The sequence below is a fragment of the Panthera pardus genome, unplaced genomic scaffold (assembly GCF_024362965.1).
Source record: "Panthera pardus isolate Hobbes unplaced genomic scaffold, ASM2436296v1 HiC_scaffold_15, whole genome shotgun sequence".
Taxonomy (NCBI): domain Eukaryota; kingdom Metazoa; phylum Chordata; class Mammalia; order Carnivora; family Felidae; genus Panthera; species Panthera pardus.
Window position 1 is genome coordinate 35,393,588 of NW_026526710.1, and position 22,933 is coordinate 35,416,520.

At 38.0% G+C, this 22,933-nt stretch overlaps 1 protein-coding gene across 3 annotated transcripts in view; it reads left to right on the plus strand.

Moving 5' to 3' along the window:
- MYOM1 (myomesin 1) overlaps positions 1 to 22,933 on the plus strand; it is a 154,168-nt gene that overhangs the window by 32,164 nt on the left and 99,071 nt on the right. For all 3 annotated transcript variants that reach the window (XM_053902473.1, XM_053902474.1, XM_053902472.1), the window contains 3 exons: positions 9,689 to 9,829; positions 15,112 to 15,487; positions 16,502 to 16,659. In XM_053902473.1, coding sequence (XP_053758448.1) covers positions 9,689 to 9,829; positions 15,112 to 15,487; positions 16,502 to 16,659 — 675 coding nt within the window. The remainder of the gene's footprint in view (positions 1 to 9,688; positions 9,830 to 15,111; positions 15,488 to 16,501; positions 16,660 to 22,933) is intronic.

Here is a 22,933-nt window from a genome sequence, read left to right on the forward strand (position 1 = left end):
TTTTATTAGATATAGAATTTTTTCATTGAAGTATAGTTGATACACAATGCCACATTAGTTTCAGGTGTACAAGATGGTGATTCAACAAGTCTATACGTTATGCTGTGCTCACCACAAGTGCTACCATTTGTTACCATATGACACCGTTAGAATACCATTAATTATATTCTCTATGCTATCCCTTTCATCTCCATGACTTATTCAATCCATAATGGGAAGCCTGTATCTCCCACTCCCTTTCAGCCATTTTGCCCATCCTCCTACCTGCCTTCCCTCTGCCAACCATCAGATTGTTTTTTATATTTGTTTATAGGTCTGCTTCTGCTTTTTGTTTGTTTTGCTTTTTTAGAATCCACATAAAATGAAATCGCATGGCATTTGTCTTTGTCTGACTTATTTCACTTAGCATAATGCCTTTTAGGTGTATCCATGTTGTTGTAAATGGCAAGATCTTATCCTTTTTTATGGGTGATTAATATTTCATTATATATTATATGTATATTATATATAAGTTAATTTTTTAATATATTCATCTGTCAATGGATACTTGGGGTACTTCCATATCTTGGCTATTATAAATAATACTGCCGTAAACATAGAGGTGCATGTATCTTTTTGAATTAGTGTTTTCATTTTTGGGGGGGTTAAATACCCAATAGTGGAATTACTGGATAATGTGGTATTTCTATTTTTAATTTTTTGAGTAGTCTCTATACTGTTTTCCACAGTGGCTGTACCAATTTACATTCCCACCAACAATTTACAAAGATTCTTTTTTCTCCGCATCCTCATCACATGTTATTTCTTGTCGTTTTGATTCTAACCATTCTGATAGGTGTAAGGCAATAATCTTGTGGTTTTGAATTTGCATTTCCCTAATGGTTAATGATGTTAAGAACCTTTTAATGCTCATAGACACTTCTCCAAGAAAACATCCAGATGGCCAACTGACACATAAAAAAATGTTCAATATCACCCATCATCAGGGAAATACAAATCAAAACCACAATGAGCTACCACCTCACACCTGCCAGAATGGCTGACATTAACAACTCAGGCAACAACAGATGTTGGCGAGGATGTGGAGGAAGAGGATCTCTTTTGCACTGCTGGTGGGAATGCAAGCTGGTGCAGCCACTCTGGAAACCAGTATGGAGGTTCCTCAAAAAATTAAAAATAGAACTACCCTATGACCCAGCAATTGCACTACTAGGTATTTATCCAAGGGATATAGGTATGCTGTTTCGAAGGGGCACATGCACCCCAATGTTTATAGCAGCACTATCAACAATAGAGCCAAAGTATGGAAAGAGCCCAAATGTCCATCGATGGATGAATGGATAAAGAAGTGGTATATATATACAATAGACTATTACTCGGCAGTCAAAAAGAATGAAATCTTGCCATTTGCAACTATGTGGATGGAACTAGAGGGTATTATGCTAAGCGAAATTAGTCAGTTAGAGAAAGACAAAAATCACATGACTTCACTCATATGAAGACTTTAAGACACAGAACAGATGAACATAAGGGAAGGGAAGCAAAAAAAAAAAAAAAACAGGGAGGGGGACAAAACATAAGAGACTCATAAATATGGAGAACAAACTGAGGGTTACTGGAGGAATTGTGGGAGGGGGGATGGGCTAAATGAGTAAGGCGCATTAAGGAATCTACTCCTGAAATCATTGTTGCACTATATGCTAACTAATTTGGTAAATTAAATTAATAAATTAAATTAAAAAAATAAAATTAAAAAAAAAGAATCTTTTCATGCTCAACATCTCTTGAGCCATCTGTATGTCCTGTTTGGAGAAATGTCTATTCAGATCCTGTGCCAAATTTTTAATCAGTTTTTTTTTTTTTTATGTTGAGTTGTATAAATTCTTTACATATTTTAGATATTAACCCCTTACTGGATATATCATTTGCAAATATCTTCTCCCATTCAAAAGATTGCCTGTTTGTTTGGTTGATGGTTTCCTTTACAATACAAAAGCATTTTAATTAGGTATAGACCCAATAGTTTATTTTTGCTTTTGTTTTTCTGGATATAGAATTCTTTTATTTTTTTATTTTTATTTTTTGCAAGTGGGGGAGGGGCAGCCGGAGGTGGATGGAGGATCCGAAGTGGACTCTATGCTGATAGTTTGACAACAGCGAGCCTGATGTGGGGTTCGAACTCACAAACTGCAAGATCATGACCTGAGCCGAAGTGGGACGCTCACTCGACTGAGCCACCCTGGTGCCCCTTGATATAGATATTAACTTTTTCTCAGAACTTAAATAGGTCAATGATATCAATGCCTTCTGGGATATATTGTTTCTGATGAAAAGTCAACCATTAATATATTTTTCTCCTGTATGTGATTAATCATTGTACCCTTGCTACTTTCAAGATTTCTCTCTGACTTTGGTTTTCAACAGTTTAACTATGATTTATCTAGGTTTGTATCTCTTTTGTGTGTACCTTACTTGGGTTTGTTGAGCACCCTGGATCCATAGAGTAATACTTGTCATCAAATTTGGAAAGTTTTAAGCCATTATTTCTTTAAATATATTTTCCTACCCTTTCTCTATCTCTCTTCTTTATGATATTACTGTTACTCATATATTGGAATGTTTGATGATGTCCCACAGACCTCTGAAAATTTTAAAAGTTTTACTCATTCTTTTACCTGTTTTTTAGATTGGATAATTTTTATCTTCAAGTTCACTGATTCTTTATTCTTCTATCTAAAATCTTTTTTGAGTCCCTTTAACAATTTATTATCTATCTATTTATTTATTTTTAAAGTTTATTTATTTATTTTGAGAGAGTGGGGGAGGGGCAGAGAGAGAGGGAGAGAAGGAGAATCCCAAGCAGGCTCAGCACTGTCAGTGAGGAGCCCAACATGGGACTCAAACTCATGATCTGTGAGATCATGACCTGGGCTGAAATTAAAAGTCAGATGCTTAACTGACTGAGTCACCCAGGCGCTCCTTGAATAAATTTGATCCTATTTTATAATTTCTCTTTGTTGGCATTCTCTATTTTTTTGAGTCATTGTCATACTTTCCTTTAATTTTTAAACATGGTTTCCTTTTTTAGTTTTTGAACATATTTATAATTTTTCCTTTGCAGTCTTTGTTAAATCCAACATCAGAGTGTACCCAGAGACAGTTTTTATTTACTGTTTTATTCTGTTGGTGTGGATCACATTTTCCTATTTCTTGGCATGTTCCATAATTTTTGTTGTTGTTTAGAATTGGACATGTTAAAAAATATATTGTAGTAATTCTGGATTCTGAATTTTCCCTTAAATGTTTTGCCATTGTGCTTTGGTATTGTTTAATAACTTGTCTAAATGTACTTATAGGGTCTGTTTACCAGCACTGTGTGACTGCTGATGTCTTTTAAATTATTGTTCTCATTTTTAAGCCTAAATTCATAGGGATCAACTTGTGTGTGCATAGATTAATGACCTGTAAATGAGTGGCCAGACATTGTGCTCAAACAAAAGAGTTCACTTTCTGGCAATAGATTTGGGTGTATACTGGTGAGCACATTTAAAGTTCAGGTAACTTGGGGCACCTGGGTGGTTTAGTTGGTTAAGCATCTAACTTTGGCTCAGATCATGATCTCACGGTTTGTGAGTTTGAGCCCCATGTCAGGCTCTGTGCTGACAGCTCAGAGCTTGGAGCCTGCTTCAAATTCTGTGTCTCCCTCTCTCTCTGCCCTTCCCCACCTGTGCTCTCTCTCTCTCTCAATATCAAGTAAACATTAAAAAATTTAATAAAAAATTCTTTAAAGTTCAGGTAACTTTTGAATACATACTTCCTGGCTTTGCTTACTCTAGACTCTCTTATCTGTCTTCTGCACATGGACACAGGCTTAGTCAACCAATTATGTGTGGATAGCTTGCATCCTCTCCAGTTTTTTCTATGCAGGCATATGGAGAACTTTTGAAGGCCCCCTGTGGTAGTCTTATTTCCAAGATCTTCCTATTAAATTGCTGGCTGAACTCTCAACAATAGCCAAATTGTGGAAAGAGCCTAAATGTCCATCAACTGATGAATGGATAAAGAAATTGTGGTTTATATACACAATGGAGTACTACATGGCAATGAGAAAGAATGAAATATGGCCCTTTGTAGCAACGTGGATGGAACTGCAGAGTGTGATGCTAAGTGAAATAAGCCATACAGAGAAAGACAGATACCATATGCTTTCACTCTTATGTGGATCTTGAGAAACTTAACAGAAACCCATGGGGGAGGGGAAGAAAAAAAAACAAAAACAAAGAGGTCAGAGTGGGAGAGAGCCAAAGCGTAAGAGAGACTCTTAAAAACTGAGAACAAACTGAGGGTTGATGGGGGGTGGGAGGGAGGGGAAGGTAGGTGATGGGTATTGAAGAGGGCATCTTTTGGGATGAGCACTGGGTGTTGTATGGAAACCAATTTGACAATAAATTTCATATATTAAATTGCTGGCTGATATGCCAGTCTGCTGCTTGTCCTAACCATGATTGGAACCTGAGGCAACTGAGTTTCTGGTCTTCCTTTATTTGTTTACTACTTAGATTGCTAGTGTTTCCCACAGTGCTTCTGGATATGGAGTTTTATCATACCCTGCTGCAAATCAAGTCAGCCCCCTCTGGCAGTGAACATTCTGATTGTCATGCCTTTTTCTACTTTGGTAGAACTACCTTATAAACTGAGCTAAGGGAGGGGGGAGGAGAGAGGGCTAGGCAGAATGCCATATTTCCATTGTTCATACCTAAAGTTCAGTGGCTTTTTTATGAATAACTAGTTCTCAGTTTTGTGTATGCCTTTGGTTGATTTTCAGAGCCCTGAATGGGTTGGTTTTGACACTTGTATCCATTTTTATCATTGCTTTTGGGGGAGAGTAACTGCTGAAGTACTCACTCCACCATACTAGAAGTCCCACCTCTGCATTGGTCATTTTTAACAACTCCTCAGCAGATTCTGGTGTGAAGCCAAGGTTGAAAATCACTGAGCTAGGGTAAATACAGGAATGAATGATTTCACTTCATTTAATAAACATTTATTGAACATCATCAGGCACAGTGTGGATACAAAGTGGATAGAGTATGGATACAAAGATTATAGACTATCCCTCTCCATGGGTGGTCATAGGCAGTGGGAAAGATCAAGTAATAATGCAGTATAACCTGAGCAAATAGGGATGGGTGAGGCTAGTTTTGGGAGCAGTGTCAATAGAAGACAATGCCTACAGCCCATCATTTTTCTGCAACATGCCAATAGGTTATCACATTTTCAGAAAGTACTATAGCCAGTAAGCAGATCCCTACTTAATGTAAGTATAAATAAAGTTTCTCTTCCTGGAGAACTAGGACAGTTTCCCCAAATTACATGATGATTACAAACATAACTTTAAGGAACTGATTTTACTTCATGTAAAATCTAACGAGTTTTTTAAGGCTATATTTTCAACTGAACTGTGATGATTTCATGATCTATGAATAAATTAAGGAATAGCAAATCACAATGGGAGTCAGTATAGGCAGTGTGATATGGTATTATGGTTTCCAAAGTGGGATATCCACAAAGGCAAACCATGGAAGCATAGGAAGAAATATTAGTTAGCACTACTAGTTTTTCAAAAACATCAGATTTGGTCTTTAAAATGTTTCTATTGATTGAATGTTTCATAGAGTGAGTGAGACTATTTATATAGTAGTATATGCATAGGACTTACAAATAAACAAACGTATATAAGTGGCATGCCCCCAGTATTTTTGGATCGGGAGTACTCAGTCACAAAAGTTAGAGACCACTGGTCTAGTGGTAAGAACACTGACCTAGACGGGTGCTAGTCCTTCTTGCACTACCAACTTGCTGTGTGAACATGGGCAAGTTATAAAGACACTCTGTGTATTCCAAATATAAAATGAGGAGCCTGTTATAAATATCCTTGAGATATCTTCCTATAAGTGGTTTTGTTTTTTATTTTCCTGTAAAGCATAATTATGAAGTTGTAATAGCAGAATGTTGTCTTTGGTTGTTGTTCAGTATTTGAATTGGATGAAGGTCTAAGCCTCTTTCTGAGTTCCTGAAATATTTCCGGAGAGAGCTTGGCTACATCGCTTTTCTGTGATGCTGCTGGTTGTAGATGTGATGATGCCACACACACCATGATATTTCTTTAAATTCTGTTAACTTTAGGCATATTAACAGGACATACCCCAATTGGTAGCAGAGTGCCAAAATATAGACACAGTTATAGATATGTGTGTGCATGTATGCACACACAAATCAATCCTTAACCATTGCTTAATTTCATTGCCTCCATAAATGGAAATTCAGAAAGCTTCACGATTTAAGCTGAGTACATAAAGAACATTAATTGTAGTTTTAGTAGTTAGAAAACACCCAAATAGATCCATGCATGTAAAGTTTAGTGTCTACTCAGAAATGGACTTGTAAGATAGAGGATTATTTTCAATATTTAGATACAAGTAAAAACCCAAGAGGTTAGCAAAACCTTATTTCATCTTTTGATTTAAATTCAAAGAAATTTAAATTTTACATGTTCTACTTAAAATATTCTCCTGTAAAAACATTCAGCTTCAGAATTCAATAGAGTAAGATGTTGGACTTCAGTGTTCACGGATCATAACAAGATAGACTATTGATGGTTTTCTTCAAATAACTATTTGGACTGATTATGACATAGTTCCTTAAAATTTGATGTTTCTCTGATTTAGTTTTGTTTGCTATCTTCAGTAAATGAGTTATTGCTAAGTAGTCAGTTGGCATAGTATTTTAACATCTAATCCCTCACATGCTTTTTATATATTATTAGTATTTAAAAGCTTGAAGAAACTTTAAAGAACGTAACAAAGATTTTTTTCCTAAGTACTTTGGATTTTCTTTTTCTTTTTCTTTTTTTTTTTTTTTTGAGTTTTGAGAGAGAGAGAGCAAGCATGAGTGGGGCAAGGGCAGAGAGAGATAATCCCAAGCAGGCTCTGTGCTGAACCCCATGTGGGACTCCATCTCACAACCATGAGATTATGACCTGAGCCAAAATTAAGAGTTACACATTTAACCAACTGAGCCACCCAGGCACGCCTGGATTTTCTAAATAATACTATATAATACAAAACATCATAATGCTGTCTGTGAAGTTTTTTGTTCCAAATAACATATGACAGGAGATCGATGATAGTGCCATGAATCTTTACCATAAAGTTCAATATTAAAAACCAGCTGCTGTGATTTATCTGTAAAGATGGAATAATGACATTCAGGTACATTCTATGTGATAAGTGCATCATTTAAAAGATTCATCTTAGGGGAACCTGGGTCGCTCAGTCGGTTAAGCATCCAACTCTTGATCTCAACTCAGGTCTTGATCTCAAGGTCGTGATTTCAAGCCCCATGTTGGGCTCCGTGCTGGGCATGAAGCCTACTTTAAAAAAAAATCATCTTAAAGAGAAAATGACAGAAAAAAGGAGCAACAATACAACAAAAAGAATGACAAATCATAGCCATTTTGATGTAGATAAATGTTGAAAATATGATCTCATAAGAATGACTATAGACAGAATGAAAGTAAAAAAGAGCAAAAATAGAAAAGCAAGAGTTGGGGCACCTGGGTGGCTCATTCCATTGAGCATCTGACTTTGGCTCAGGTCATGATCTCACGGTTTGAGAATTGAAGCCCCACCATCGGGCTCTGTGCTGACAGCTCGGAGCCTGGAGCCTGCTTCGGATTCTGTGTCTCCCTCTCTCTCTGCCCTCCCTGCTCATGCTCTGTCTCGCTCTCAAAAATAAGTAAATATTAAAAAAATTTTTTTAAAAAGAAAAGCAAGAGTAAAATGAAAAATGCAAATGTATAAGTAGGAGAAAAGGTAACTCTTAAATTCTAAAATTAATTTTATTTTGCATGGTAATTAATTAAAGAGGAGAAGGAAAATAGCACTTTAAACTTAGACCTGCATTAGCACAGCCTGTACTTTGTAATCTACTGGGGGTATAGAATGCAGTCATTTTGCTGCTGCCTGGAACAGGCAGCCAGGAACAAATTTCACTCAGCCTTCCAATTGGTAACCAATCCACAAGCTTGAATTCAAAGTTCTAACCTTTAATTTTAATGCTGATCATAGACTAGGACATAGCTATTCACCCTAGGGGAGGAGCTAGTTAGTGGGAGAGGAAGAAGTTTGCCACTCCAGTCTGGGGATCAAAGACAGTAGCCTACCCTGTACCCCCAGGCCCAGAGCCACTGCACCCACCTCTGTACTCTCTAGAAGCCCTGTGATTCGGTGCTACTTGTTTAGCAGAGGATAGATTTGCTTGCATTATTATGTGTTCATTTTGCACTATGTGTGCATTTGGCCTGTCTTCTGCTTTGATTTAGGTCATCTCTTTGCTTTTCCTGATGCTTCTTAAAGATTGAGAAAAGGTCAGGTTTGGATGGTTTGGAAAGTTGTTCTGTTTCAACTGGGCAGCTTGCTTTTCCCATGACACATCACACACATGGCTTCACTTTTCCCCCAAATTTTCTGTGGACAAGGGGACTTTTTAGTATTAACATTTTGTTTTAGAATTATTTCAAATTACAAGGATAGTACACACAGTTCTGGTAGAGGTCCCTATTGTGGATATCTCTCATTACAATGTAGACCAGGGGCTTTTAACATGAATCCATGGATTAATTTGAGAGATTCCTGAACTCCTGAAATTTATGACCACTTTATATATTTGAATGAAAATGCATTTCAGTTCATTCAAGAGCTACATAAAGATTGTGCATTTATTTATTTTTATTAAAAATTTTTTAATGTTTTTATTTTTGAGAGATGGAGAGTGAGTGGGGGAGGGGCAGCGAGAGAGAGAGAGAGAGAGAGAGAGAGAGAGTGGGGGAGACACAGAATCTGAAGCAGGCTCCAGGCTCTAAGCTGTCAGTACAGCTGACTGAGCCACCCAGGTGCTCCTAAAGACTGTACTTTTAGTTTTATCAATCCTTTTCTCTAGGTGCAACCTCTTCTCTCATGTTTTCCACCATGCTAATACATTTTTTTATTAGAATAATATCTACCTCAAAAAGCACCAGCGTGCATGAGCACATTTTTGTATACAACAGAACTGACGAAATTTCTTTATCACACCCCTATCATTGTCTGAGTTGCTCAACACTGTGTGTTCACATAAAAGATATTAACTGTTGTTTGATGAACTTGTGTTCCTTCTAACAGAGGAGTCTGTCTATACTACATAAAAGCCTCAAAGTTGAACCTAGGGGTCCTCCATCAAAATGGTTTGGTGGGGAAGGGAGAATGGTTCCCTATCCAGAACACTTTGCATTTTATCAGTGCCCTGAAAAGACTTGGATAAAACCATTTTTATAGATTGCCTAAAATTTGAATGTTAACAGCAAAGAGTATTTGGAACTATTACAAAAGCACTGCTGTTTTCCCTTGAAATTTAAAGGGGAAAAAGCTATGAAATTACCATAGACCTATTTTTCTCTTGTGTCTATATAGAGTGCATTATTTGAGGACTTTCTCACTCCACTTGAGTTCTAAAGATAAAAGATATTATAATATTAGAAATCTAGGATTCTGTGAAACCTCCCCCCAAGTTAAAACTTCCCTTTGTAAGCATTTTGAATATTTTCAGTGCAATTTTTGGTTATTATCTAATATTAGGGGTTTTGTTTCAGACTTACAGATTCCAGTCTGATGTTAGAAGATTATTCATCCAAGTTGAGCCCCCAACCGAAGAGAGCCAAGAAAAGCCTTCTGTCTGGGGAGGAGAAGGAAAATCTGCCAAGTGACTATATGGTGCCCATTTTCTCCGGACGGTACGTATGTATTCTCTTCCTGGCTTTAAATATTAGAAAGTGAAGAGTAGGTGTTGTCAGGTAGTAATAATAATTGCAACTAACATTTGTTGAACCATGTTGAGAAAGCTTGAGAAACTTTCCTTGAGAAAGCTCTGAGGAACTTTGGCACCCTGCACTGAGGGAGATGTGTTCATTGTGAAAATCTGCCACCACCTAGGATGGCTACATGACAGAAGAGAATGATCAGGAACTTAGTTCTCATTATGTAACTGGTTGAAATCAGAAGGAGAGCATTGGATGCTAGTGATTGAACACTATATATAGTCACTATAGGTAGAAGAGAAAGAAAGGTTTGAAACCGTAAAGTGTTTGATGAACTTTAAAAAAATCAGATGTTATGTTTAGGTAGAGGGAAACTATTGTGGTTGCCAGTGTGATTTAAAAAAAAAATTTTTAATGTTAATTTATGTTTGAGAGAGAGAGAGCGAGAGTTGGGGAGGGACAGAGAGAGAGGAAGACCCAGAATCTGAAGCAGGCTCCAGGCTCTGAGCTGTCAGCACAGAGCCTGATGAACCCATGAACCACCAGATCAGGACCTGAGTGGAAGTAGGACGCTCAACCGACTGAGCCACCCAGGTGCCCTGACAGTGTGATTTTAATTGTTATTCATTAGGAAGAAAAAAACCTTAGATAAGGTAGACTAAGTAAAAGAAAGGCATCATAATTTGAATGCCTGTGCTATATTTGTTTAATGTAAAACAGATTACTATGTATTGTGAGGCAAACTCAAACAAAATAATCACTAAATCACAAGTCCGTTAATGCTGTTAATGTTCATAAAGGGGTGTGTGTGTGTGTGTGTGTGTGTGTGTGTGTGTGTGTTTTAAAAAATACAAACTTTTTTGGAATGATTTTAATATAGAGAAGAATCTTGAAACTTGTTTAAGACACCAAATTAAAATTTAATGGGAACCTTCAGAGCCTTCCCTGTTTATTTTCCTGTGAATGGAGAGCTATATCCACAGAGCTAAGGCTATATTCAAAATGAAGGGCAAAATGCCATCAGGAAATTCAGTAGGAATGACATGGTTGTCATTGTTGGTGACCTTCTTCCATTTCCCTGTGTTTTTCCTATTTTTCTCTGACGGTTCCTTTTGGAATTGTTTCAGATACTGATGTCATAATTGTTCTGATTCTGATTAGGAAGGTAATGGGATAAGTAATATACTATTTATAGCTTTTTCTTTGATATCTTTGAGATCTCTTATATTTTAGTGTTTATTTTTGAGAGAGAGACAGAGCATGAGCAGGGGAGAGGCAGAGAGAGGGAGACACAGAATCTGAAGCAGGCTCCAAGCTCTGAGCTGTTAGCACATAGCCCAATGTGGGGCTCGAACCCAAGAACTGTATGATCATGACCTGTGCCTCAGTCAGATGCTCAACTGACTGAGCCACCCAGGCACCCCTGATATCTCTGATTTTTTTTTTTTTTAATTTTTTTTTTAACGTTTATTTATTTTTGAGACAGAGAGAGACAGAGCATGAACGGGGGAGGGTCAGAGAGAGAGGGAGACACAGAATCTGAAACAGGCTCCAGGCTCTGAGCGGTCGGCGCAGAGCCGGACGCGGGGCTCGAACTCACGGACCGCGAGATCCTGACCTGAGCCGAAGTCGGACGCCCAACCGACTGAGCCACCCAGGCGCCCCTGATTTTTTTTTTTTATTTAAAAAAAAAATTTTTTTTTCAACGTTTATTTTATTTTTGGGACAGAGAGAGACAGAGCATGAACGGGGGAGGGACAGAGAGAGAGGGAGACACAGAATCGGAAACAGGCTCCAGGCTCCGAGCCATCAGCCCAGAGCCCGATGCGGGGCTCAAACTCACGGACCGTGAGATCGTGACCTGGCTGAAGTCGGACGCTTAACCGACTGCGCCACCCAGGCGCCCCTCTGATTTTTTTAAAAGTAGACTTTCCCGGGCGCCTGGGTGGCTCAGTTGGTCAAGCATCCGACTCTTGATTTCAGTTCTGGTCACGATTTCATGGTTCCTGAGATTAAGGCCTGCATTCAGCTCTATGCTGACAGCATGAAACCTGGATGAGATTCTCTCTCTCCCTCTCTGTCTGCCCCTCACCCCACCCCCCAATAAATAAATAAACTTTAAAAAAATGTGAACTTTCCATTGAAATATATGTATGTTGCTAAGTATGTTTGCCCAGGCTTGGCCTCTTCACAGTTAGTTTAATATACACTGATATTCTTTATAGGAGATGGCTAGGCTAGAGGAGTAGAATGTTTTATTTTCTGCTTTGTTCCCACTCTGTTTTAAAAAAATATATTTAAAAAGCATATTAACTAATCATGAACCTGCATGGCATACCTCTCCATCTCTTTACCACATGAAATGAAGCTGCTTACTTTCAGTGCCTTCTTTCTCCTAAATCAAACCAATTTGTCTCCTCAGGGCCAGTCTCAAGAAATGATAATTTACAAAACAAACAGTGATAAAAGAAAATGCAAATAAAAAATTATCTTCTGGGTTTTATTTCCAGTGTTTTTGTTTTTGTTTTTTTTAATATGGAGCCATGTCCTGTATTCTACTACTGTGTTGAAAATAACACTTCCTACTGGTGTTGACAGTATTAATCTAAGAGGATGGGACAGAAATGAACCTTTGTTAAGTACCTGTTATTTTCTGGGAATCATACTACATGCTTTATGTAGACTATCTTGCTAAGTCCTCAATGCAGCCCTAGAGAGGTATTAGTATACCAATTTATGGACAAGGAAATTAAGGCTCAATGACTTGCTGAAAGTGACATGGCTGGCAGTGGAAGAGCCAAGAGTCCTCTAGGGATTGGCCGATGCAACATACATACATGCACTCTGCAATTATAATGTATTTCTGGGAAATACCATTTCTTCTGGATGGCACTTTAAAATTTCACTCCTTGGGGCACCTGGGTGACTCAGTCGCTTAAGTGTCTGACTTTGGCTCAGGTCATGATCTCAAGGTTCTTGAGTCCAAGCCCTGCATAGGGCTCTGTGCTGTCAGCTCAGAGCCTGGAGCCTGCTTCAGATTCTGTGTCTCCCTCTCTTTCTGTGCCTCTCCCTACCACCCCCTGTCCCCGTGCTCTGTCTCTCTGTGTCTCTCTCTTAAAAATAAATAAACATTAAAAAAAGTGTTTTTTTTTTTATTTCAATTCTTGTTCTCAGATAAATTGAGTTAACTTTGTGTCACTGGCAGATTTTTGAGTTGAGACCATCAGAGATCGAGTACTGGGGAGGTTTTAAATTCATCTTAAATTTGTAGTAGTTTATTTTTGTCAGCATATCAGCATCATATTCTTGTTCTTGTACCCAGATTATAGCAGGGTTATCACTGACATACACTTATATTTACTTAAAGAAAAATACCCCTGGTGTCCTGGGTGAAAAAAATATTCCTAAATGTATTTGAGGTCTCTTATGAAATAATTATAGTCTTCCTGAGGTTTAGCTTATTTGCAGTAGAGAAGGCAAGAGACCAGGACTTCATTCTGCTCTCTGGAACTATGTCAACATGTCTACTGTCGGAGATAATGTGAGCTCAAACTTAAAGTTCTCTTACTTAAGAGTTGTCTCAACTCAGGGCAAGCCTAGCATTGAATATAATCTATTATTATATATATTGAATCATTTTACAAAGCTCATTTCAAATCTCTCTATTATATATTTACTTCTGTATGGAATTCCAAGCAGATTCTCATGATGATTTTTATATTCACTTATTAATTCATTCACTTCCTATCTCATTAAAAAAAAATTAGAGCTAATTATGTCAAGACTCTAAACTGAAAATCTTCCATCTTCCTTTTTCTCTACCTAAATTATAGTGTATATGTTACTGAGTTAGTAAATATTACCTTATTAATATTTGGAAAGATAGAGATAAGGAAAAAGAAATTAAAATTTACCACTAAGTTTAGTAAGAAACAAAGTGGACTAATCTTATCAGATGTTTTAGTAAAATTCCATGAGAAATTTCAAACTTGGGCAAATGTTGAGCCCTATTTTTCAGCAAACTACACAGATTCAGGTACCAGGAACTTATAAACATAATGCCAGTATTTGCTTAAATTTTAAGTAACTATTCTTGTAAGAAAAATCAAAGGTAAAATTCAGCCTTGAGAGGCCTAAGGAGACTCGATTTCAAGAAAATCTTCAATATGATCATGATACTTCCTCACTGTTGGGGTTGACAACAAAGGTATTGAAGGAGGTTAAAAATCATCTAAATATGTTTAACAACATTAATAAATTATAGCACAACTTCTATTATAAAGCATTTTGGGATGTTACCATTCACTTGCCATCATCGTCAATTATGAATAAAAACAAGTCACTTTTATAAATATCACCACTTCAAATGCAAATTTGGTCAATTTTTCTTATCAGGGCTATGTGCAAGCATACGTAAAAGCTCTCATTAAATATGTTTACACGCGCACACACACACATAACTTTTTAAAATTTTTTCTTAATGTTTATTTATTTTTGAGGGAGAGACAGCACAAGTGGGGAAAGGGCTGAGAGAGGGGGAAACACAGGATCGGAAGCAGGCTCCAGGCTCTGAGCTGTCAGCACAGAGCCCGTCACAGGGCTCGAACCCACGAACTGTGAGATCATGACCTGAACTGAAGTCGGATGCTTAACTGACTGAGCCACCCAGGCACCTCCAAATAACTTTTATTATCTTAGAAAGAAACCCAGTAGGCATGAGGCCTCCCCATAACTTTAGAATTTATTTATATATGCAACAGCTCTGAGCAATGCATCACATCAACTCAGTTATAGAATCCAGATCAAGCACATAGTCTTATATCAGGATCACAGGCACACAGGCGATATCTCATTTTACAATATCATCTATTCTAGAAGGAAAGTCTTTTATTATAGACTCAATCATATTTAAACACTCTAAAAAACCAATGAAATGATCTGAGGCAAGTTACCTAATTTCTCTGAGCCTTGTTACTATATATCTAAAATAGAAATGATACACTTTACCTCATAGGGTTGTTGTGGACATAAAATGGGATAATATATATAAAAAGCATTTGGCAACACTATGGCCATAATAGGTATTATTATTGTTGTTACCATTACTGGTTAAGGTGGTGATCCCTTCTGTATGTGAACAGTTAGCTCCTGATTTACGAAGTTTTTCTTTGTCACAATGTACTTTGAACTTAGTAAAAGTTGGACAATCCTGTCACTGCCATCCATAATATCTATATTTTGCTCTTATTGTATTTTAGTCAAGTACATGTCAGTGGAATTACAGATACAGAAGAAGAAAGAGTTAAAGAAGCTGCTGCCTATATAGCCCAAAGGAATCTTCTTGCTAGTGAAGAAGGAATCACAGCATCCAAACAGTCCACAGCATCCAAAAAGTCTGCAGTATCCAAACAGTCCGCAGTATCCAAACATTCTACAGCATCCAAAGAGTCCGCGGTATCCAAACATTCTGCAGTATCCAAAGAGTCCGCGGTATCCAAACATTCTGCAGTATCCAAACGGTCCACGGCATCCCAAGAGTCTACGTCCAGTCTTCACCAGGAGGAAGCTTTTGAGAAGAAGTCAAGGAAAGTTGCAATTCGAGAGAAGGCAGAACGCCTGTCGCTGACAAAAACAGTAAGGAAAGAAATTTAATATAATTTACAAAAGCAGAAATGCATGTACCATTGTGTGTGTACATATAGATTGATTTGTTTCAAATGAAGAAATAAATATGTAGTCTTATGGAGAAACAAAACTAAAAGAATACAAGGATTCTGCGTCTCCCTCTCTCTCTGCCCCTCCCCAGCTTGCACTCTGTCTCTCTCTCTCTCAAAAAGAAATAAACATTAAAAAAAGAAAAAGAAACAAAGAATACAAAGATAAAGACATTAAAACGTATGGGTCAAACGGGTGCCTGGGTGGCTCAGTCAGTTAAGTGTCTGACTTTGGCTCAGGTCATGATCTCACAGTCTGTGAGCTTGAGCCCACGTTGGACTCTGTGTTGACAGCTCAGAGCCTGGAGCCTGCTTTGATTCTGTATCTCCCTCTCTCTCTGCCCCTCCCCCGTTCATACTCTGTCTCTCTGTCTCTCTCTCAAAAAAAAATAAACATTAAAAAAAGGTTTTTAAATAAAAAAAATGTGTGTGTCAAAGAAAGACAGACTTAGTAGTTTTAAACTCCATGAAATTTTATTTTATTTTATTTTATTTTACTTTAGAGAAGAGGTGCAAGTGAGTGAGGGCAGAGAGAGAGAGAGAGAGAGAAGCAAGGCTCACACGAAGTGGGGCTAGAGCTCACCCAAAGCGGGACTCAAACTCACTAGCTGTGAGATCATGACCTGAGCCAAAGTTAGATGTTTAATCTGATTGAGCCACCTAGATGCCCAACTCCATGAAATTTTAGGTTCTACAGAAAGTACAGTTCCAAAGAACCTTAAAAAATCCACCATAGGGGGAAATAAGATATGTTGCTGAGGCTTAGAACGTTAAAAACTAAGTGTATCTTTTTTAAAGAGGCAAAGAGAAGGCAAATGGTCTAAATACGCAAGTAAAGCTCCAAGTGGAAAAATGATAATTTTGGTTTCTGTTTGTTCTCTTAGTAGCACAGGCTACTCTGACTCCATAATATTTTGATATATTTTTTTTATAGTTAGAAGAAACTGAAGCATTTCATAGAAAGTTGAATGAAGATCATCTTCTCCATGCTCCTGAATTTGTCATTAAACCTCGTTCCCACACTGTTTGGGAAAAAGAAAATGTAAAATTACATTGCTCTGTATCCGGCTGGCCAGAACCTCGTGTCACATGGTATGTTATCTTTACGAAAATTACTCATAGAATCTATTACACAAAGTTAATTTTACCTCTAGTGAAAACGTTCAGTGTTATGAATATGCAAGAGTGAATGAAAGCACCTACGAGTTTGTATAGATTTTTTAAATGGTGAAGAAGGGGCACCAGGGTGAATGGTTTATGAATGAGAAGAAAGAACAGTCCTGCATACATTATATTATGATACTTCATAATCCTGTTATACAAGTGGGTCTTTATATAAAGTATTAAAATGTAGTCAACATTTATATACAAAGAAAATCTATGGTTATGACTGCTGTGGGCCATAAAATTTAAATAAAAATTTACTCCCATACGGTATAGGTATCATTTTGTGACCAGAAGCAATAATATTTTTAAAAAATAATTAAAACCCAGAAGTCTTCATCTCTACTCCTCATAGGAGCTGAGGTTTCAACATGCTTTCTAAAGCCAAACAAAAGAGGGAATTAGATGGAAGATATTTCTCAATATGGGGTCTTTTTTTTAAGTTTTATTTTTATTTATTTTGAGAGAGAGAGATCGTGAGGGGAAGAGAGACAGAAAGAGAGAGAGGGAGAGAGAGAATCCTAAGCAGGCTCTGCACTTAGTGCAGAGCCCGATGCGGGGCTTAAAGTCATGAATCATTAAGATCATGACCTGAATTGAAGTCAGATGCTTACCTGACTAAGCCACCCAGGTGCCCCTTCAATATGGGATCTTAAGAAATTTTCTTTCCGTAAAGAATAAGCATCCATGTTCTCCTTCCATCCTATAGCCTATTGTAATTGTCAATGACTTCATGATCCCTAACCTCCAAACTTACCTGTCTAATGTCATGAATATCTGCCACAGAGACAGCAGTATGAAAATGTTGGAGCCAGCTTAAAAAGATGTTTTCTGTTTGAGTCTCTGACACATATATTTTGCGTGCTGTTTTCTTATCCTCAAGAGTAATGGTAAATTCACCCTATGTTGCAGTATAAATGCTACACAGGATGACATTGCCATCTGTAGAAGGCCTGACTCCTTTTCCTTTCTTACCCATTTTCTCTGTTGGTTAGACACCTAATTTGGCTAGGACTAATGAAGATAACTGACAAGGAGCATATTTCAGTGAAAACCAAGTGTTTTTTTTGTTTTTTTTTTAAATTCACTTACAAGCTTTAAAGCATAAAAGTATACTGCAGTAAGTTAGGAATCAATCAATCTTGGCCCCACATTTCTCTGTGACTATGGTATTGCATACTTTGGCCTTTCAAAGGGACATTTCCTCTTAAAACAGATTACTTCTCACCTCAAAAAATCTAAACTTTTCAATTGAAAATACATGAAGAATAATGAATTTTTAGTTGTAAGAAATATTATTTCTTACAGTAAGTAAGACAGGGTAAGTAAGACATTCTCTCTTCTCTCATGAATTAAAATATACTACTAATAAATGAATAACTGGAATCCTTAATCAAGTAGATATATTTATTACACAATAAATTATAAATTTATTGAAAATTTATTATCAATTTTCAGTTATCCTCACTAATGGAACTGAGTAGTGTGAATGACTCCCCAAATCTTTCACATATGGCTTTGAGATATTTTTCTTCTTAACATTGAACCATATGTCCCAGGGGCTCGTTTTAAACAAAAATGAAGACACAGACACAAGGTTTGTCTCAGGAATGATTGGAAATCAGTTCATTTACTGGAACAAGTCTTCACAAGTTCCTGCGTGTCATTTAGTGTTTGGAGAAGACAACTCCATTATTTATAAAACTCTCTCCATAGGGATGGATCAGAGCATTTCATGAAAGTCCTGTTGCCTTGCAAACCAAGTGAAAAGTAAACATTAAAACAAAGAACCAGTGGATCACTCATAATCATAACCATCCTTCAGAGAACAAGATTTGCCCCTGGATAAAGCTTAAATTTAGACAGTTAGCTAGCAGACAACTGAAAATTGACTATGGTAATAAACAAGGTCAGATGCAAGTTTTGTGGGGCCTGAAGCTCATAAATTTGGCAGCACTCTTTACAAAAAAGAATGTTAATGGTCTAAATTGGGCCCTGCGCCGTGAAGGGACCCTGCTGGTGAGGGACCCTGAAGCTTCATTGGCCTCCCGGTAAACCCACTTCTGGAGGAAACTTTTGTGTGGGATTAGTGTGCCTTCCTGGGTATGCTGCCTTTAAAAAAAATAATCGTTAAGTGAAGGTCTAATTTGCTTCCTAACACTGGTATAGAGTACACAGTCTACAATAAGCATTTCCTCCGTGAGCAGGGTCCCACAACCCAAGTACAAACCCAGGTTGTTGATGATTACTCTGCGGGCATTTATGTCTTTTTGTTACCCAACTGCACTTTCTGGGCCTGACACCGAGTGCAAGCATGAAAGAAATAATTGGGGATGACCTTTCTGAATAGAAGGCGGTAACTCATGGGAACAAGTGTGTGACGATACTTTCTGCAGTCATGCTGCCTCTGCTTGTAGCCCTTAGGTCCTTAGCCATGGTTTTCAAGGGCATTTGTGCCTGGGGCCTGGCTGCCTTAGAGCCCTTTGCAAAGAGGGTTAAGTTCCAAGTTTCCACTAGGCACCCTCAGGACATGGAAGTCCCTGAGGCCTAACAAATGATCTGAACACGCAGCAGCTGCTCTTTGGCCAATCCCATGGACTGACCAAGTCTGTCTAAATGGAATCTAGAGGTTACCCAGAAGGCACTAACTGACAGGAGCACATATCACTCATCAGGGCCAGGTGCAGGGATGCCAAGGAGCACTGTCCTGTTCCCAAGTCACTTTGAGAACAGAAAGAACCCTGTTTAGGCGTTGGGTCTAGTAGGAAAGTTAGTTGCAAGGATGCTTCTGCACCACCACAGTGAAGCTGAAGGAGGGCTTTGTCAATGCAGCAGGAAGCATACATATATGGTGAAAAATCCCGAAGTTGTTTTACTTAATTTAAGAGGCTATCTTTATGTAATAACTTGTATAATAGGCTATATATTGGTTTAAAGGAGGAGAAAAAATTATGTTTGTATTTGTTTTACTTGCATAAAGAAATTCTGGAAGGATATATAAAAATCTAAGGAGAACAGTTACCTAAAGAGATGAGGGGAGTAGAGGATAGATAAATTTGAGAAAGGAGACTACTCCCTGTGTTACCTTTACACTTTCTTGGACCATATGAAGGTGTTGCTTGTTCTAATTTTTAGAATTATATGAAATAAGGGAGAAAAGTTCTCTTTAAAAGAAGGAAGGAATTTGAATTAATTTAATTTTTTTAAAGAGCCAGATTCAGTTGGATTTCCAGTCCAAAGTCTAGATTGATTTTTGTCAATGAATATCTGGATTGTAACGTGTGGGGAGATTCATGCAAACTCACTGTAGCAATGTGTTGGCGTTACTGAGTAGCATTCATTCATTCCCTCACTGAGTACCCATGTTTTTGGATCTAAATGTGAATACTGTGTTAGATCCACCAGTGAGACATTTAAAATACTTGCTTGGAATTCTTCACATTGCCCCTAAAGTTAATGCCAAATAGACCCTTAAAGAAATGTGTCATTAGGCATGATAATAATGCAAAACCTCAGAATAAAATAGTATGAGACATGTATCTCAGGAAGAGTCTAGAGATTTGGAAAAGTCTTATTCAATTTTTGCAAATTATGAGAATTTATAAATTCCATAATAGAATCATGTATTCAATTTGTTTACAAGATTAGAGTTATTCACAATGTATTTAAATTTAGCAGTTACTACTCTATTTTCTTTGGAAAACAACCTACATTTAACATAGTTTAAAATTATTTATAATTTATGCTTACTTCCCAACATAAGGGTTTTATTTTAGATTTTTCTTATTTATTTAAGTCCAAAATTTATCCTAATGGGATAGATCTCTCTCAGCCAACTGGATTTTAAAGTGGGTAATAGCTATTTATTTAAAATATAAAGCTGGATTCTAAGCACCCATCACAGTTGTAGTGAGATACAACATGTTAAAGATCATTTTAGCCTGTATTATTTGTTGATAGAAAAAAAAGCAGAATGAACCTTTTTGCTTGAATATGCTTTATACCACCAAAGAGCTTTCACTATAACTCCTTGCTATCAAGTCAGCCCAAGATCCAGTCATTTATTTGGGGGGATGAAGTGTGTGTTTTACACACATAAACCAAGAGTATCCTTCTCCAAATATTTGCAGTATAATGGAAGCTCATTAATTAATAAGTAGTTCATAGACTCTACATGAAAATGATAAGGAAAATGGTGTACATCTGAATATTCACAAGAATTTCAGAAGCCTTTTGACAAATAATCCCAGAGTGTAGGTTACCCTCCAAAATTAGCGTCTGACTGTCCTGTTTGGAATTTCACTTTCCAGAAATAGCAAGCCCTGAAGCATATACAGAGCAGGCCAAAAATCCTTCTTTTCTTCCCCGACTGAATACTGAGGATGGCCAATCTCAAGTGACCCCCAACGTGAATGACTGGCTGAAATTCTTGGAGAATAGAATAGAATTGCTTCCTAATTTAATCCTTGTATGCTGTTTTTAAACAGACTTTTCTTACACTGACATCTGGAGTTCCAGAGGAAAGACTAGAAGATCCTCAAAGTGTTGTGTGTCGTGTGCATGTATATTTTAAACCGACTTCCTGTGCCAGGGGGTCACATTAGAAAAGTCATGGGTTTTTAGCAGAGGGAAGGCACTAAGGTGCTAAGTCGCGTAGTACTGGAGAGCGAGGGAGGTGAAGCAACACTGCGAGCTGCAAGATACTGTTTTAACTCAACTGTTTATGGAGACATGAACAACATTTTTGGCCAGAAGCCATATCAAGTGTCAGTAGATTATTTGCTCAAGTACCACATGCCATAGCCTTCCGTGTCATATTTCTCTTCTTATGCTAAAAAGAACTACTGCAAACACCCCAGCACATGAAAAAACCTGAGTAGTAAGAGGGAGCTTTTTTTGTTTTTGTTTTTTTAGGAGGGAGCTTTAGAATCTAGTGTGAAATTACTGAGACCAATTTATTGTGAAGAACATGCTGATTAACTCGTTGCACCCTGTCATTCATCAAAACAAGGAATGTTTGAAACTAGGAGCAGCTAGCCGATTTCTTTTTCCAGGTCACCCCTGATCAAATAGTCCTGTCTGCTTGGAGCTCTGTGGGGAGATGGCTGGCTGAGGACACTTTGGGGCTGGCAGGAAACGGCTAGCAGTTCTGCCGGGGGGGGGGGGGGGGGGGGGGGCAGAAGGTTGTGCTGCTCCACCTGCCATGCAGCTGTGACTCCTAAGCCAATCCAGTCCTCTCATCTCACATCTGAGGGAACTGAGACACAAAGAGACGCAATGTACTTTCTTGGTCTGTACTTACTTTAAATTAGCCATATCATGGGGCGCCTGGGTGGCTCAGTCGGTTAAGCGTCCGACTTCAGCTCAGGTCACGATCTCGCAGTCCGTAAGTTCGAGTCCTGCGTCGGACTCTGTGCTGACAGCTCAGAGCCTGGAACCTGCTTCAGATTCTGTGTCTCCCTCTCTCGCTACCCCTCCCCCACTCATGCTCTGTCTCTATCAAAAAATGAATAAACATTAAAAAAATTTAAAAAAATTAGTCATATCATGAAGTTTGAAGTATGCATTTGTCAGAACTCTGTTCCTTCAGCCACGAATTATGAAGCCACAGTTAATCTGTTGTTCCACAATAATTCTGTTCAATCCAATTTAACGAACAGTGAGTACCTAATATTTGCCCATGATTCATACTTCCTGGAGAGTGGGAATAGAAGTAAATGTGGATCAGACACAATCCCCGTCACCAAGACAATGACAGCTCAGTAGAAGACACACATATCCAACCAGAATCTGATAAATGTTGTATCTTGCAGCTTGAACCAAGTAACACTGATGTAGAGAGGCAGGAACAATTAATATCATGTGGGATTTCAATTTTTCTTAATGGGGGGAGTTTATTGATTTTGAGAGACAGACAGACAGAATGTAAGTGGGGGAGGGGCAGAGAGAGAGAGGGAGACACAGAGTCTGAAGCAGGCTCCAGGCTCTGAGCTGTCACCACAGAGCCCAATGCAGGGCTGGAACTCATGCACCGCAAGATCATGACCTGAGCCAAACGTGAATGCTCAACTGACTGAGCCACCCAGGCGCCCCTTGTGTGGGATTTCAAGGAGGAGTTTATTGAAGAAATGGTATTTGATCTGAACCTTGAAGGATGAGTTGGGATTTTGCTAGGTGGAGGAGAAAGACACATTTTTTTTAA